Source organism: Vicugna pacos, chromosome 28 (assembly GCF_048564905.1).
Source record: "Vicugna pacos chromosome 28, VicPac4, whole genome shotgun sequence".
Lineage (NCBI taxonomy): Eukaryota > Metazoa > Chordata > Mammalia > Artiodactyla > Camelidae > Vicugna > Vicugna pacos.
The window spans coordinates 8,191,511-8,206,450 of record NC_133014.1 but is presented as its reverse complement, the minus strand read 5'-3'; the positions used below and the strand labels follow the sequence as shown (position 1 = coordinate 8,206,450).

At 45.9% G+C, this 14,940-nt stretch overlaps 1 protein-coding gene across 1 annotated transcript in view; it reads right to left on the bottom strand.

The window, feature by feature from the left end:
* Positions 1-14,940, bottom strand: part of LOC140689988 (uncharacterized) — a 72,725-nt gene that overhangs the window by 50,977 nt on the left and 6,808 nt on the right. Inside the window, exons 2-4 of the mRNA XM_072951370.1 lie at positions 13,171-13,300; positions 12,482-12,566; positions 11,880-12,013 (exon numbers count right to left, since the gene is read on the bottom strand). Of these exons, the coding sequence (XP_072807471.1) occupies positions 11,880-11,885 (6 nt within the window). The 5' untranslated portion in view covers positions 11,886-12,013; positions 12,482-12,566; positions 13,171-13,300. The remainder of the gene's footprint in view (positions 1-11,879; positions 12,014-12,481; positions 12,567-13,170; positions 13,301-14,940) is intronic.

Genomic DNA, 14,940 nt, shown 5'->3' with positions numbered 1-14,940 from the left:
GAGCCCAGGAAAAAGGAGGACACCTGATGCCCGATGTTTACTCACATTTGTAATTTCATATCCAGTACACCCCAGCACGTGGGACCAAACCATCTCCATCACCTCCATGTCCTGGTCCACTCAGGGCCCTGAGGTCCCCAGGCAGGAGGGGGGGAGGGGAGGGGAGGGGAGGGTTGGGGAGGGGAGGGTTGGGGAGGGGAGGGGAGGGGAGGGGTGGGGGATGGAGGGAGGGAGTGTGACAGGAAGAGGGGTTGGGCACTTGGAAGGAGAAGAAGGGGGTCACAGAAAGGATGAGGGCCAATCAAGCTCTTGAGAGGAGAAGAAGGGTTCAGTCGGGTCAGGAGGTCAGGAGGTCAGCAGGTCAGGAAAACAAACAGCAGGCAAGCGGACTCTCAGGAGCAGCTGGAGGGGACAAGATGTCTCCCTCCAAGCCTTCTCCTGTCTGAAAGCTGCCTTAGCAACACCTGATGCTTTATGCTCTCTCTCGACCAATCACCTGCCTTTGCCCCTGGCACCTCACAGTGGACATTCTGAGTGACCTCACTTTCAGGATGTGCCCCGCCTAATCCCCCACCACCAACTGCCATCCATCCCTGGGTCCTCTCTGCAAACTTTTCTGACCTTATGCTTTCTGGTCCTGCCCAACCGATGTCCCCTGCCCCCTACTTTTGGGGTGCTCCCTCCTCCTTTTCCAAATTCCCAGAATTTCCCTTAGGCAGTGGCTGAAAAACATTAGGTAGACAATGACAGAACCAAGAGGAATCAAATATACAGGCAGGGTGGGAGGTCCTCATTCCCCTTCACTCAGCACTGCACACAAAATGCAGAGAGAACATCCACAAGACCGAGAAGATCTTAACAGCACACCATCTTAATAGCACACCATCTTAATCACATCGCCACACCCATGTGGCTGTCCTTATCTGTAGTACACCTGTAGGTGACACATTAATTTTAAGTACATATGTTACATGCATAAAAATAAGCCCTATGATTTTTGCCAAAAATATATAAAACTATAAAAAATAATTTTATATTGTCACCCCCCCTACACTGCACTTGGGTGATTCACTTACACCCAGGTTCAAGGAGGCAGAAACTACCTGGGTGGGACAGAAGCAAAGTTGTGTTTTGGGGCAGTACTGGCTGTGAGGGGGCCCGAGAAACCCTTTTGGGGTGGTGGGAAGACTTGGTGTCTAGATATGGGGGGTGGTTGTGTTCACTCAATCAAGAAATACTGAGCACATGGGGCCTGCCAGTCTCGAGTCAGGGAGACCCTCATATCTGTCCCCGTGAAGTGGCCAACTGCTGACAGTGAGGAAGGGATGAGGTGCCTGGAGTGGCCACCAGAGTCCAGTGAGAGGGCCCCATACTCATCCAGGCTTTGGGCCCCAGCCCTGCCCGCTTCCCCCAGGAGCCCCAATTCCAGGCAAACTCTAAGGGAGGCTGAGGGCAGCAGCTCTCTCCTAAGTCTCAGGAGCTCCCACCGTCTGCCCAGTGCTCTTAGTGAGAAATGGGCAGGGGGCAGTCAGTGGTTTGGGACGCTCTGCCATTGACAAAGAGGAGTCGGGTGAAAATACCTGGCTCCTTACACGTCCCTCAGTCCAATCCCCCAGGAGCCCCTTAAGCCCACAGGGCCCTCCCTCCTTCCAGCTGGGGCAGGTGGCCAGCCCTGCAGCAGCTCTGGGGTCCAGGCTAGGCCACCAACTGGTCAGGGGCCACCAACAGGTCAAGGTATGACTGTGCTGCCCAGGAAGAGGGGGAACAGCAGTGAAGCAGTAAGTACCAGCAGGAGCAGCCTCTGTAACTGGACTCCTCCACTGTGAGCAGGGCCAGGGCCAAAACGTATCAGTGAGGGTGGGAGGGCTGGGAGAGGTGCAGCCCTGTGGCCCTGGACAGGGCTGGACCAGAGCCCAGGGCCTGAGGGCCTGGGGGGAGAGACAGAGAGAGATGGGCAGGGAGAGGGACAGTGCATGAGTGACTGAGAGAGATGGGAGTCAGGTCCTAGAGAGTGACAGACAGTGACGGGGGAACAGGGTAGGGAGAGCAGATAAAAGACGAGGCAAGAAACAGGGAGCCAGCCCACAGTGCATGGTGGAGGATGAAGGGCCAGGGTGGCCTGATTCTGGGAAGGGGCCCAGAGTGGAGGGGGCAGAGAAGGCAGGAATCCTGGCATCACAGTCCCTCCCGCTCTAAGGCTCTCACCTCCCTGGAGCTGAGCTCCCCAGGGGCCACTGTACTTGCAAAGACTGGTACCTCCCATTTTCCTTGGGACTGCTGGTACCAGCCTCTGTGTCTGTCTCTGTTGGGGCTGAATTCCAGGAGAATGGGCTGCCCCTGGGGAGGAAACTCCAGAGCCTGCCCTGTGGGGAGTTGACCCTGACTCCTCACAGACCCAGTGGGGCTGTGTTTCCAACTGCACTGCTGGGCCTTCCTGGTCCCACAGCCAGGCTTCAGGTGCTGTGCTGGCTCCAGGATCCCCTGGCCTGGAGGGACTGAGTCCCATCCAGGGTGAACAGGCTTCAGGGATCCTGGGTCTCCTCCTACTGTCAATCAGAATTCCTTCCAACCCTCAGGAGTCGGGACCCCCTGTAAATCACCAATTAGCATCAGGTCAAAGGTATTGAGGTCTCACACTAAGCAATAAAATATGCCAACTGACCAAATTCAAAATGCAGTGTTCCAATTACACAACATTCTCAATAACCCATTTTATGGGTGAGAAGACAGAGGGGATGTGAATCACCTAAGGGTCTCAGGGCAGCAAGTGCTGTAACTTTACCCTGAACCAAGATCTACCTTGGAAAGCAATTCCACCTGGAGCCCGTCCTGTGACCTGCTCCCTAAAGTTCTGAGGAAGACCGTTGGCTTTCCCTTGGGAAATTCCTCTTGCAATGACATTAAGTCATGCATCAGTCAGGACAAACGGTGAGGATGTGTTCACGAGGGATCCTGACTCTAAACGGCAAGTCAACTTTGTCTCAGGAAATGGGTCTTCTATTATCATTAATTCGGGCACCAAGGTAAATAAGAGTAAAAACATAAAATCCATCATACATATAAGTACTTTTAATTTAAAATATAAGTAACTTTATGAACTATAAATGGATGCATTGCATTGGTCCATGACAAACAGGACATTATGTACATTCATTACAAAGAAGTGCTGTCATGGGTGGGGATGTGGTGACAAGAGCAGGGTCATTTTTAGCAGGGAAGGAGGTCCTACAGCTCTCAGTACAGGGTGGGTAAGTTCACAGTGCTTCTCCCCACGACCAAACTCTCACCACACACACACACACACACACACACACACACACACACACAAGTAAATGCACATAGATCCTAAAATGACCATCTACCTTCTGATCAGAAAAAAGATAAAGATATGTGCTCACACCACCTAACAACACACTGACCACACACACAGTTCCCATAACTTCTTAATACTTCAGTTCTATGAGCCTCTGAAGTTCCCCTCACTTGCGCTCACCATCATCTAACAAAGAAATCATAAACAATACTTCAAGTTTGATTCATTATGGTTCCTCTAAGAACTTATATTATTGCAAGTGTCAGAAGAATATAACATTCAATTTCAGATGGAGTTTTTGGCTCAGTAGTTTTCATGGTTAAAAGCTTCCACTGACTACACAAAATTATTGGCTCTACTTTTCTCATTCTGTGCTTTCTGTCCCAACTAAAATTTCCCTATACATCTCGTTATTTTGGATTTCAGTCTGTGGCCTGATAGTGCATTTTGAAGATAGTTTGATTGTTCCTATAGATTGCTATCTATTGATGAGCATTTTATTCTTTTAGTATTAAATACAGCAACTGACTTCCAATCTACAGCTTTTCCTGTAACTGGAGAAACAATAAAGCTTATACTGATGTCACTCACCAATACACTACCAGACTTACAGCTTGTCCTGACTGCACTCTGACCTCCTCTAGTCAGTGCCCAGAAAAATCAAGCCCACATATGTGTGGATGTGACTCTATAGGGCCAGCATGCCCACCTTCTCCATTTACTTACTCTCAGTTGTCACTACTTTCCTATATTTGACCTAGAAGTTGCCCTCCAACTACCCCTACTCTGAGCATTTCAAGAGTAACCTAAAAACTAAACTCTTCATGGCACAAACTGTAATCGCATTACTAGTAGTCATTAAGGTTAGCCTTTGAATGAATTTAAAAGGATTAGAATGAACGTATGGCAATTACTTTAAACAAAAACATTTTGACTCATAAAATTATAAGTAACTCCATAATTATCAAATGGCATTAGTCTATATTACTATCCTCTTTGCATTTACAGTATCCTATATGGATACTAATATACAAATCACACTTAATATCCCCATTACTATGCTTAGATGGCACAATATCATCAGTTTTCATTACAGCCGCTGTCACCATGCTCAGCATCCATTCTACATGAGCTGGCGTAACACCTACTATCAGTGCTCCCCGCCTGTGCAGCTGCACCGGGACCGTCACTAATAGCTGTGGGATCCAACGCCTATGGTACTGATTATGTACAAAATGTTAACCTTCTTCAAGGCTAAAACTCATTATTCCAAACATTATAGTAATACAATTAACATGATTATCAAAAATTATATCCTCTGAATTAACACTAAACCTTATAGCCTATTAACCAGCCTTATCAGCTCACTCTTCCTGAATCAACTGACACAGCCTTCACTTTTCACTAGCCTCCTCTCTGTTAGTGCCTCCACTTGCATCAACAACATCTCTTCTTCCACCAGCACACACAGCCAGCCGATTTCATTCATCCCAGCAATCATTAACCCCCAAAACTGTATCATCACAAATATCCTTACTACAAACATCCTTAAACTTTCACACTTCACAACTGACCACATTCTAAAGTTTAATCAAAACAACATTAGTCAAAACTCTAATTATTTACTACCCACTGAGAAAATCAGGCAAGATGATTAAACTCAGGACTCTGTTTCTTACTGTATGTACTCCTTGGATCATTTCCACTTGTCACTGCACAAATTTTTACCCAGAATCTTGTAGGTTCCTTACATTTTATAATAATTCAACACTAAACTCAGACAGCATCCATTTCTTAATCTGGTGTTTCCCTATGAATGACATATGTAAGAGCATTTAGAGTAAGCAGACCCCTTTAGGACCTGCTCCTTTGGTTCCCAAGGGCTTAACTGGAGTTTGCATTCCTGGACCCAGAGCACCTGCAGTCATGCTGCTCACACTAGGCAGCTGGGGCACATGACACATAACACTCAATCCCTTGGAAAAACCAGACGGCATATCCTGTCCTTAAACTACCTTTACAAAGAATGATTATAACGAGCCCCATCTGTGCCAGACAGACGTATAGCTGCTCCCGGCAGGGCTCCCCACCAGCCACACACAGTAGGAGCTGTGGGTATCCATGCTCAGACAGCATGATGTCACAGCGGTGCTCCAGCCCTCACAACCACCCACACCTTATATCATGGTCTGAAACACGTGTCAGGCACCCAGGCACGGGGTTCAGCACCGGGAAGAGGAGTCCCCTCAGCTGGGGTGAAAACCAGCGAGCTTGCAGGGGCGCTGTAAGACGCGGAGCCACTGCTCTTGAAGAGCCTGTGCAGAGACCCGCTGACTCCCCGTCACGGCAAGGAAACAGCAGGCTGAACACTGCCTGGGGCTCTGGCCGGCTGGCAGGGCTGGCTCAGGCGGGCCCCCCAGACTCCTGCTCCCGCCCTCCGTGTTCTGGTGCTGCTCCCCTCTCAGGCGGAGGCTTCCATTGCCAGTGAGCGTGCACACAGTGGGAGAAAGTGGTGCTGGCCTGGGAGTGGCCCTGCCTCTGAAAAGACAGCCAGCAGTCACGGCCAGCTAGAGTGTCCCTGCACACCCTCTGCAGGGAACAGCACCAGCACCAGGGAAGGGCCTCTCACCCCCAGAACTCACTTTCCTGTGCGCACCTGACGGGCAGTGGGACCGGCTCAGTGGTGTGGCTGCAATCTCTCTGGCCCTGACCCACCCTCTAGCCAACGTCTGCACACTGGGGAAAAGGTAAAACCAGTACAGAAGGGCCGCTGCAAGCCCTCAGGCCTCAGCCACATCCCAAACCAAAGCAGAGACTGCCACCACACCCAGGAGAACCCCACTCCCACAGAGATCTTGCTCCAGCCCCACAGAACAGGTGACTTTTCCACCTGATAGGGCTGGAACAGTCACTAAGCAGAGAAGCCCCTGCTTGAACGTGGAACTGGCTCCAGTCCCTCTGACTCCAGCCCTGCCGCCCCCATTGCAGTGGCTGCCAGCACGTCCCAGGGGAAGAGGGCAGCCCAGGATGACTTCAGGTCCATCTCTTCCCAACAAACCCGCTGGGCACAGAAGACTGCACAGGAGTGCTCTCACACAAGGACACCTTTCATTCTGGGGCAAATAACTTTCACCTAATTTCACAGAAATACAGAAAGTTAAAATGAGAAGACACAGGAACATGTGTTAAATGGAAATAACCATAATGAAGAGAGAGAAGTAATTTACATGACAAAGAGGTCAAAGCAGCAATATTAAGAATGACAGCTGAACTGGGAAAAAGAACAGATGAACACAGGGAGAATTTTAAAAAAAGAACTAGAAAATAGAAAAAAGACCCAGTCAGAGCAGAAGTGTAGGTAATACAGAAGATCAGGCAATACAGATGATCCACCAGCAATCTGGAAGACAGAATGAAAAACACCCAACCAGAAAAGCAAGCAGAGAGCATGTTACAGGACTTTAAGGGACTTCTGAGACAGCACCAAGCATACTAGCACTCACATTATAGGGGTCCCTGAAGGAAGAGAAAGGGTGGGCAACCGCTTGATAAAATTATGGCTGAAAACATGCCTAATCTGAAAAAGAAAACAGATATCCAGCCACAGGAATCACAGAGAATCCCAAACAGTATCAGCTGAGACAGACCCATATCAAGTCACAGCATCATTCAAAAGGGAAAATTTAAAGAAAATGACAGAATTCTAAAGACAGCAAGAAAAAAGAAAAGCCTCACATAAAAGGAAATCTCTCGTAAGCTTATCAGCTGTTTGTACTTCACATATTTTAAATTTTACATATATGCACTGTTCACTGTCTCTAAGAACATTTAGACCTTTAGCTTTTTAAACTTACGGAGTTATTAGGAATAAAGCCAACCACGAAATAAGAATTAATTCAAAAGTATACATACACCCCGTTATCAACAGCAACACTAATTACAATTGCCAAGACATGAAAGCATCCCAAGTGCACATCAACAGATGAATGGACAAAGGAGATGCACCATATATATGCAGTGGACTGCAAGCCACTCACAAGAAAGAAGGATATTTTGCCATTTGCAACCTTTCATTCACTTTTTTTTCCACTTCAAAAAGCAGAATTTTATGACTGGTATAAACATCTCCACTGCATTAAAAACAACAAAATACCTAGAAATAAACCTAATCAAGGAAGTTACCCATACTCTGAAAACTGTAAAACACTGATGGAGGAAACTGAAGATGATACAAAGAAATGAAAGATATCTTGTGCTCTTGGATTGGAAGAATCAACATTACCAAAATGGCCCCACTACCCAAAGCAATCCACAGATCCAACGCAACCCCTGTCAAAATACTCAGGTTTTTCACAGAACCAGAGCAAACAGTTCCAGAATTTATATAGAACCATAAAAGACCCCAAACTGTCAAAGTAATCTTTTGTAGGTTTTTTTTTTTTCCTCCACTTTTTCTTCTTGGTCTCTTTTCTAATGATTTGATGACTAGTGAAGTTCATTTAACATTTGCTGTAAAGCTGGTTTGGTGGTGCTGAAATCTTTTAGCTTTTGTTTACCTGTGAAGCTTTCGATTTCTCCATCAAGTCTGAACAAGAACCTTGCTGGATAGAGTATTCTTGGTTGTAAGTTTCCCCCTTTCATCACTTTAAATATATCATGCCAGTCCCTTCTGGCCTGGAGAGTTTCTGTTGAAAAATCAGCTGATAACCTTATGGAAGTTCCCTTATATGTCATCGGTTGCTTTTCTCTTGTTAATTTTAATATTTCTCCTTATCCTTAAGTTTTGTTGATTAGATTACTTGCTCTATTCCTTTGTGTGTTCCTCTTTGGGTTGACCTTGTGTACAACTCTGCACTTCCTGCACTTGGGTGACTGACTCCTTTCCCAAGCTGGGTAAGTTCTCCATCATTCTCTCTCCAAAAATCTTCTCAGGTCCTCTCTCTTCTCTTTCTGGGACTGCTATAATGCCAATGCTAGTGCGCTTCATGGTGTCCCAGAGTTCTCTTAAAACATTCTCATTTCTTTTCATTCTTGTTTCTGCGGTAGTGATTTCCACTAATCTGTCTTCTAGCTAACTGATCCGTTCTGCTTCATTCAGTGTATTCTTGGTTCCTTCCAGTGTGCTATTCATTTCAGTGATTTTATTCTTAAACTCTGGGTATTTTTATGTTTTCCAACTCTTTGCTAAAAACTTCATTCTGTGCATCTATACTCCTCTTGAGTTCCCTGAACATTTTTGCCATTATTACTTCAAACTCTCAGATAAACTATCTATCTCATCACTTACTTCTTCTTCTGGGATTATCTTGTGCCTTGGCCTGGGAGATATTCCTCAGCTGCCTCATTCTTTGTATTTTTAGGTAGGTACACTGCATTTCTCAACCTTGAAGAAGTGGTCCCCTCTGGTAGATATCCTTTGTGTCCCAGCAGTACGCTCCTCTCTTGTCAACCAAGGGCCAAGGTCCAGCTGGTCCCAGTGTGGACTCTGGCCTGTGTGTGTGGGCTCCATCCACAGGCTTTGGGATTGTTGTTCTCTTCTTTCTGGTATCTGCTCCCTGGTGCATGAGGCTGCAGCTTCCCTGGCAAAAGTCGATGCCTGTCCACTGCTGGGGGAAGCTTGCTCCCGGGCCTCTGCTGGGTAGGGCCCCATGCAGAGGTCTTTTTGGCTCAGAAAGTCTACTGATGGGTGGGCCTGTGTTCATACCCAGTATGCTGCTTGGCCTGAGGCTTCCCAGCACTTAAGCCTACAGGCTGCTGGGTGGGTCTGGGTCTTGGTGCTGATGACTTGATCAAGATGTCAGCCTCCAGGAAACCTCATGCAGATGAATTCTCCCCAAATGTTAGCCACCAGCTGTTCTATCCCCAGGGTGAGCCGCAGCCCTTCCGCATGTCCCCAGGAGACCTTCCAAAACCAGCAGGCATCTGTCACCCAGGTTCCTATGGAATCACTGCATCTGCCCTTGAACCTGGCGCCTGTGAGATTCTGTGTATGCTTCCCAAGAGAATGAAGTCTCTGTTTTCCCCGGTCCAGAGGGGCTCCTAGAACTAAGCCTTGTTGGCCCTTAAAACCAGATGTCCTGCAGTCTCCTCCTCCTAATGCCAGAACCCCAGGCTGGGGAGCCTGACGTGAGGCTTAGAACTCTCACTCATGCGGGAGGGCCTTTGTGACTCATTCTTCAGTTTGGGGGTCGCCCACCCTGGGGAGTTATGGGGCCCCATTATATCATGAGCACACCCCTCCTACCGTCTTGCTGTCGTTCCCTCTTTACGTTTCCAGTTGAAGATCTTTTTCACCAAGTTCTAGTCTTTTTCCAATGGTTGTTTGGCAGTCAGCTGCGGTTCACTGTTATCCATGGCAAGGTGAGCTCATGGAGACCTATCAGCCATTTTTCAGCAGAGGCAATGCAGGCCAGAAGGAACAGGCATGAGGTGTTTCAAGACCTCAAAGGGAAAAACCTAGAACCCAGGCTACCCACTCAGCAAAGTTAATAACCACAATTGGAAGAGAGTTAAAGAGCTTCTCAGATGAGCAAAAACTAAGAGTTGATCAAGCCTAAACTGACCTTACAGAAAACCTAGAATTGCCAAAACATTACTGAAGAAAACGAAAGAGGCTGGACGAACAACTCTCCCAGGTTTCACACAATACTACAGAGCTACAGTCATCAAAACAGCATGGTATTGGTACAGAAACAGACATACAGACCAATGGAACAGAACAGAGAGCCCAGAAATGAACCCACAAACTTCTGGTCAACTAATCTTCGACAACGGAGGCAAGCATATACAATGGAATAAAGACAGTCTCTTCAACAAATGGTGTTGGGAAAACTGGACAGCAGCATGTAAAACAATGAAGCTAGAACACTCCCTTACACCATACACAAGAATAAACTCAACATGGATCAAAGACTTAAACATAAGACAAGATAACAATAAACCTCCTAGAAGAAAATATAGGCAAACATTATCTCACATACATCTCAAAAATGTTCTCCTAGGTCACTCTACCCAAGCAACAGAAATAAAAGAATAAACAAATGGGACCTAACGAAACTTAGGAGCTTCTGCACAGCAAAGGAAACCATAAGTAAAACAAAATGACAACCTATGGAATGGGGGAAAATTTTTGCAAATGAAACCAACAAAGGCTTGATCTCCAGAATATATAAGCACCTCATATGACTTCATACGAAGAAAACAAACAACCCAATGCAAAAATGGGCAGAAGACCTTAAACAAGCAATTCTCTAAGGAAGACATACAAATGATCAACAGGCACATGAAAAAATGCTCAGTATCACTAATTATCAGAGAAATGCAAATCAAAACTACAATGAGGTATCACCTCACACCAGTGAGAATGGCCATCATTCAAAAGTCCACAAATGACAAACACTGGAGAGGCTGTGGAGAAAAGGGAACCCTCCTGCACTGCTGGTGGGAATGCAGTTTGGTACAGCCACTGTGGAAAATAGTATGGAGATTCCTCAAAACACTACGAATAGACTTACCATACGACCCAGGAATCCTGCTCCTGGGCATATATCCAGAAGGAATCCTACTTCAAAATGACACCTGCACCCAAATGTTCATAGCAGCACTATTTACAATAGACAGGACATGGAAACAGCCTAAATGTCCATCAACAAATGACTGGATAAAGATGTGGTATTATTTACACAATGGAATACTATTCAGCCATAGAAAGCAACAACATAAGGCCATTTGCAGCAACACGAATGTTCCTGGAGAATGTCATTCTAAGTGAAGTAAGCCAGAAAGAGAAAGCAAAATACCATATGAAATCGCTCATAATATGTGGAATCTTAAAAAAAAAAAACACATAAATACGAAACAGAAACAGAATCACAGACATAGATTACAAACTCATGGTTGCCAAGGGGGGAGGGGGTGGGGAGGGATACACTGGGAGTTCAAAATTTGTAGATACTGACAAGCATATGTAGAATAGATAAATAAGATTATATTGTATAGCACAGGGAAATACATACAAAATCTTGTGGTAGTTCACAGTGAAAAACAAATGTGACAATGAACACATGCATGTTCATGTATAACTCAAAAATTGTGCTCTACACTGGAATTTAACACAACATTGCAAAATGACTATAACTCAATAAAAAAAAAAAGTTGAAAACTAAAAGAGAGAGAAAAGCACCTCACCAGCAGAGAAATGCACTATCAAGTAACATGATGAACAGACTTCAACAACTGACACTGAAAGCCAATGACGAAGCACTGCCTCACACAGATTCACAAGCACAAAGCAAAGCTCATGAATTTCTGTCAGTGACAGAGAATACTGATAACTGTATACACATTTATAAATCCTGAAGTTACCATTCCAGAAAAATGACATTATACATTTTTTTATCTCATCCACTGAAATATTAAGTTGGTGGAGGTTGGGAGGTAAACTATGGGTAACTGTTCCATTTTTATCCCATCATTCCAAATTTCCCAAATTTTCTTTATATTTTAACTTTGTACTATACTACACAAGCAAATGCATCATGAAAAAGCTAAATTTTTCCATTCTTACTTCCATGTCCTTCCAGTGTCTGGTGTCCACCCTCCATTGCCCTGAGGATAAACAGGAACCACTGAAACGTTGTTCGGGGTATCCAGCTGGAGATTCCTAAGAACGGCATCATTGGTATTCCCAGGGGTTGGCACCTGAACATTTTAATAAAATATAAAGTACATGATTTGAAAATCTTATATAAGAAATAATACTCTGAACAATAACATACTAAAAATACGAACTCAAGACGAAGTCAAGAAGCAAGTTCTGCAATACTGGGACCAAAGGTTGTGCCCCCATATGAACTGTTGTAACCGCTGATGAAGACTTGTCTGCCCGCAACCTCACTCCTTCTCGAAAAGTCTCTGGAATAATTCAATCCCCCAAGCCCCAATCCCCCAAAAGCCCCCATGACCCAGGCTCTGAGGCACCAAGCTACTACCCTCCGTCAGCTGCTACTAAAGGAACATGAACTCCTTCAGCGCTGTGGTAAGTTGGCTAACTCTTGACCTTCACTTTGCAATCTACAGCTGAAACTAACATGCACTCTTCCCCACTGGAAATAATGACCAGTTCCTCTGGACCACCTGCTGCTGGTCCATAGAGAAGCTTGTACTGACCAGGATTTCCCTCTGCGTGGTCCAGCACTTTCGTGCAAAGTGCTGGTGGAAGGCTCAGTGACGCTCCTCACGGTATTCAAAGGTCCTGAAATGCACAGAAAGCACAGCATGCGTGATCCTAACAACCCAGCACACGTGAAGCCCAGGTTTACTGAGGGGTCCCGGGAACCCTAGAACACAGCAGGACCCCTGTAGTAGGCCCCCCACAAATGTCCGCTAAAGTAGTGAATAAAGGAAAAAATGTCTGTGATCATCTGGGTCATGTCTCATCCCTCCACAAGGTATTTTGGCCCCAGAGCAGTCTGTTTCTTTGTGTTATCCTAGAACACAAGACCAGAGACAGATAACTCCCGGAAGGATACTGAAAACAATTAAGACCTTGGGGGAAAGGTATAGCTCAGGGGTAGAGTGTGTGCTTAGTGTGCGTGAGGTCCTGGGTTCAATCCCCAGTACTTCCATTTACAAAACACATAAATAAAACCTAATTACTCCCACCCCCAAAAAAGACCAAAAACAACAACAACAACAACAACAACAACAACAACAAAACCTGAAAACAATGAAGGTCGTTATTAACATGCATTTTAAAAGATTAGCAAAACTCTGTCACCCCAGTGTTTCTAGTGGAAGTTGTGACTCCATCCCCATGACAGTTACTAAAAAGGCCACAGGAGCCTGGGTTCACTTACTGGTCTCGCCTCTTCCCAACATCTGACCTCCTTTCCCATCAGGATACAGGGAAGACACGGTGATGGTGTAAGGAGCATCAGGCTTCAGCTTCTGCAGGACCACACGGTTCTGTTGTCCGCCTAGCCTGGTCTGGCGGCAAACAAGGATAAGTGTCAGCTTTGCTCTCTCCAGCTCACTCATCTGTTAGAAAAAGCTCTTCCTACAGGGGAGCTGTTTGAGACCTTTGCCAAGATCTGGAAACACGTCCTGCCGTGAAAGTTTAAAATATATCTTACGGTATCATCCTAAATATAAATTATGCACCTTAAATCATAAAAAGGGTTCTAAACCTTAAACTAGGTGACCTTAAAAAGGTATTTCAACTGGCAAGCGGCCAGCACTGTGAAATTTCATCCAAAACACGTCTCACAGTTCTCTTCTACAAAAAGGCATTAATCCTAAGTGAGCTGCCAAGGAACCTGAAGACACCAAAGAACTGCATAACAGTACAGGCCACTCAGCATTATTCTCACCTTTTCACAGATGGTTTCTACTTGCTTTAGAAGCACATTAAAATGATTCAGCAAAAGATCTAAAGCTTTTTGGTTCCCCCCTCCAAAACTGCCCCAGGACCAACATTAGCTGCGCAGACTGTGTGGCGGGACCCCCTGCCAGGCCGCACTCAGGCAGGGCTTCCCAGTCCTCTCCCTGACTCCAGCCTGCTGGTGTGAAGCACCTTCAATACCCTCCGGTTACAGAGTTTGAAGGTGCTTTTTCAGTTCACTGCTTAAGGCCATCCTGTTGGCCATCCTTAAGGCTATCCTGCTGAAAGTAAATTTAGTACATCTGAGACCATCCAGTCTGTAGAACCAGCTTCACAAGGAAGCAGAAGGGTGTGTGCCTACTTCTCCCATCCCACTCTCCAAAATCATCCCACCAACAGGGAGTCACTTTATTCCTTGGACTAGCATTAAAATGCAACTATGCCGAAGAATAACAAATCTTAAGGGAGTATCAGCTAACGTGCCACATGCAGTAAGTTTATGAGACGCCTTTTAATTATGTTAAACATCTCAGAGACAGTAAGAGGGACTCAGGACAGCAGGTGGAGGCTCAGTATCACCAGCAACAGAAATGCTGAGGACAGGCTTTGTCTAAACCTGGCCTGACACAGGCCAAAGTTCTGTTTCTGTCATAAAAATATCAATCCATCAAATCCATCTTCCCTTATATAAAAGTGAGTTGATCACTGTTGGCAATTAGTTTATTACTGATAACCTACAAGACAAATTCTCAATCCAAGTATATCACACTACCTAAGTCTACTTCTATGGGACACGCAACAGGGCAACTCACAAGTCACACTGGGGACAGAAGGGTCACTGATTGAGCTAAACGCACTTACTGTGCAGCACAGAGACCTGTAACCACTGCCAGCATCCACCTCTGCTAATACCTCCAACATAGTAACGAGCTTCCGAAAGTGGGATAAACATGACAAAGAGGAGATCTGAGAGCCAAGGAAATGCCTTAGCAAGCCCCACAATAAAACACTGACCTCTGGGTTCTGCCTATTCTGGCTTCCTGGGAAAACACTGAATACTCTGCAATGCACACCCTAAACCCAGAATAGAGGAAAACTGTGAAGGAGGGACAGCGGCTGAGAGGAAGCACCCGAGAACGTCGTGTGCACACCCACGGTCACAATCCGAGTGGTTTCTGGGGACACCGCTGCACTTCAGCACCACAGACCCTGGTCTCACCTGCCTGCCTAGGTGGCATCTATCTTA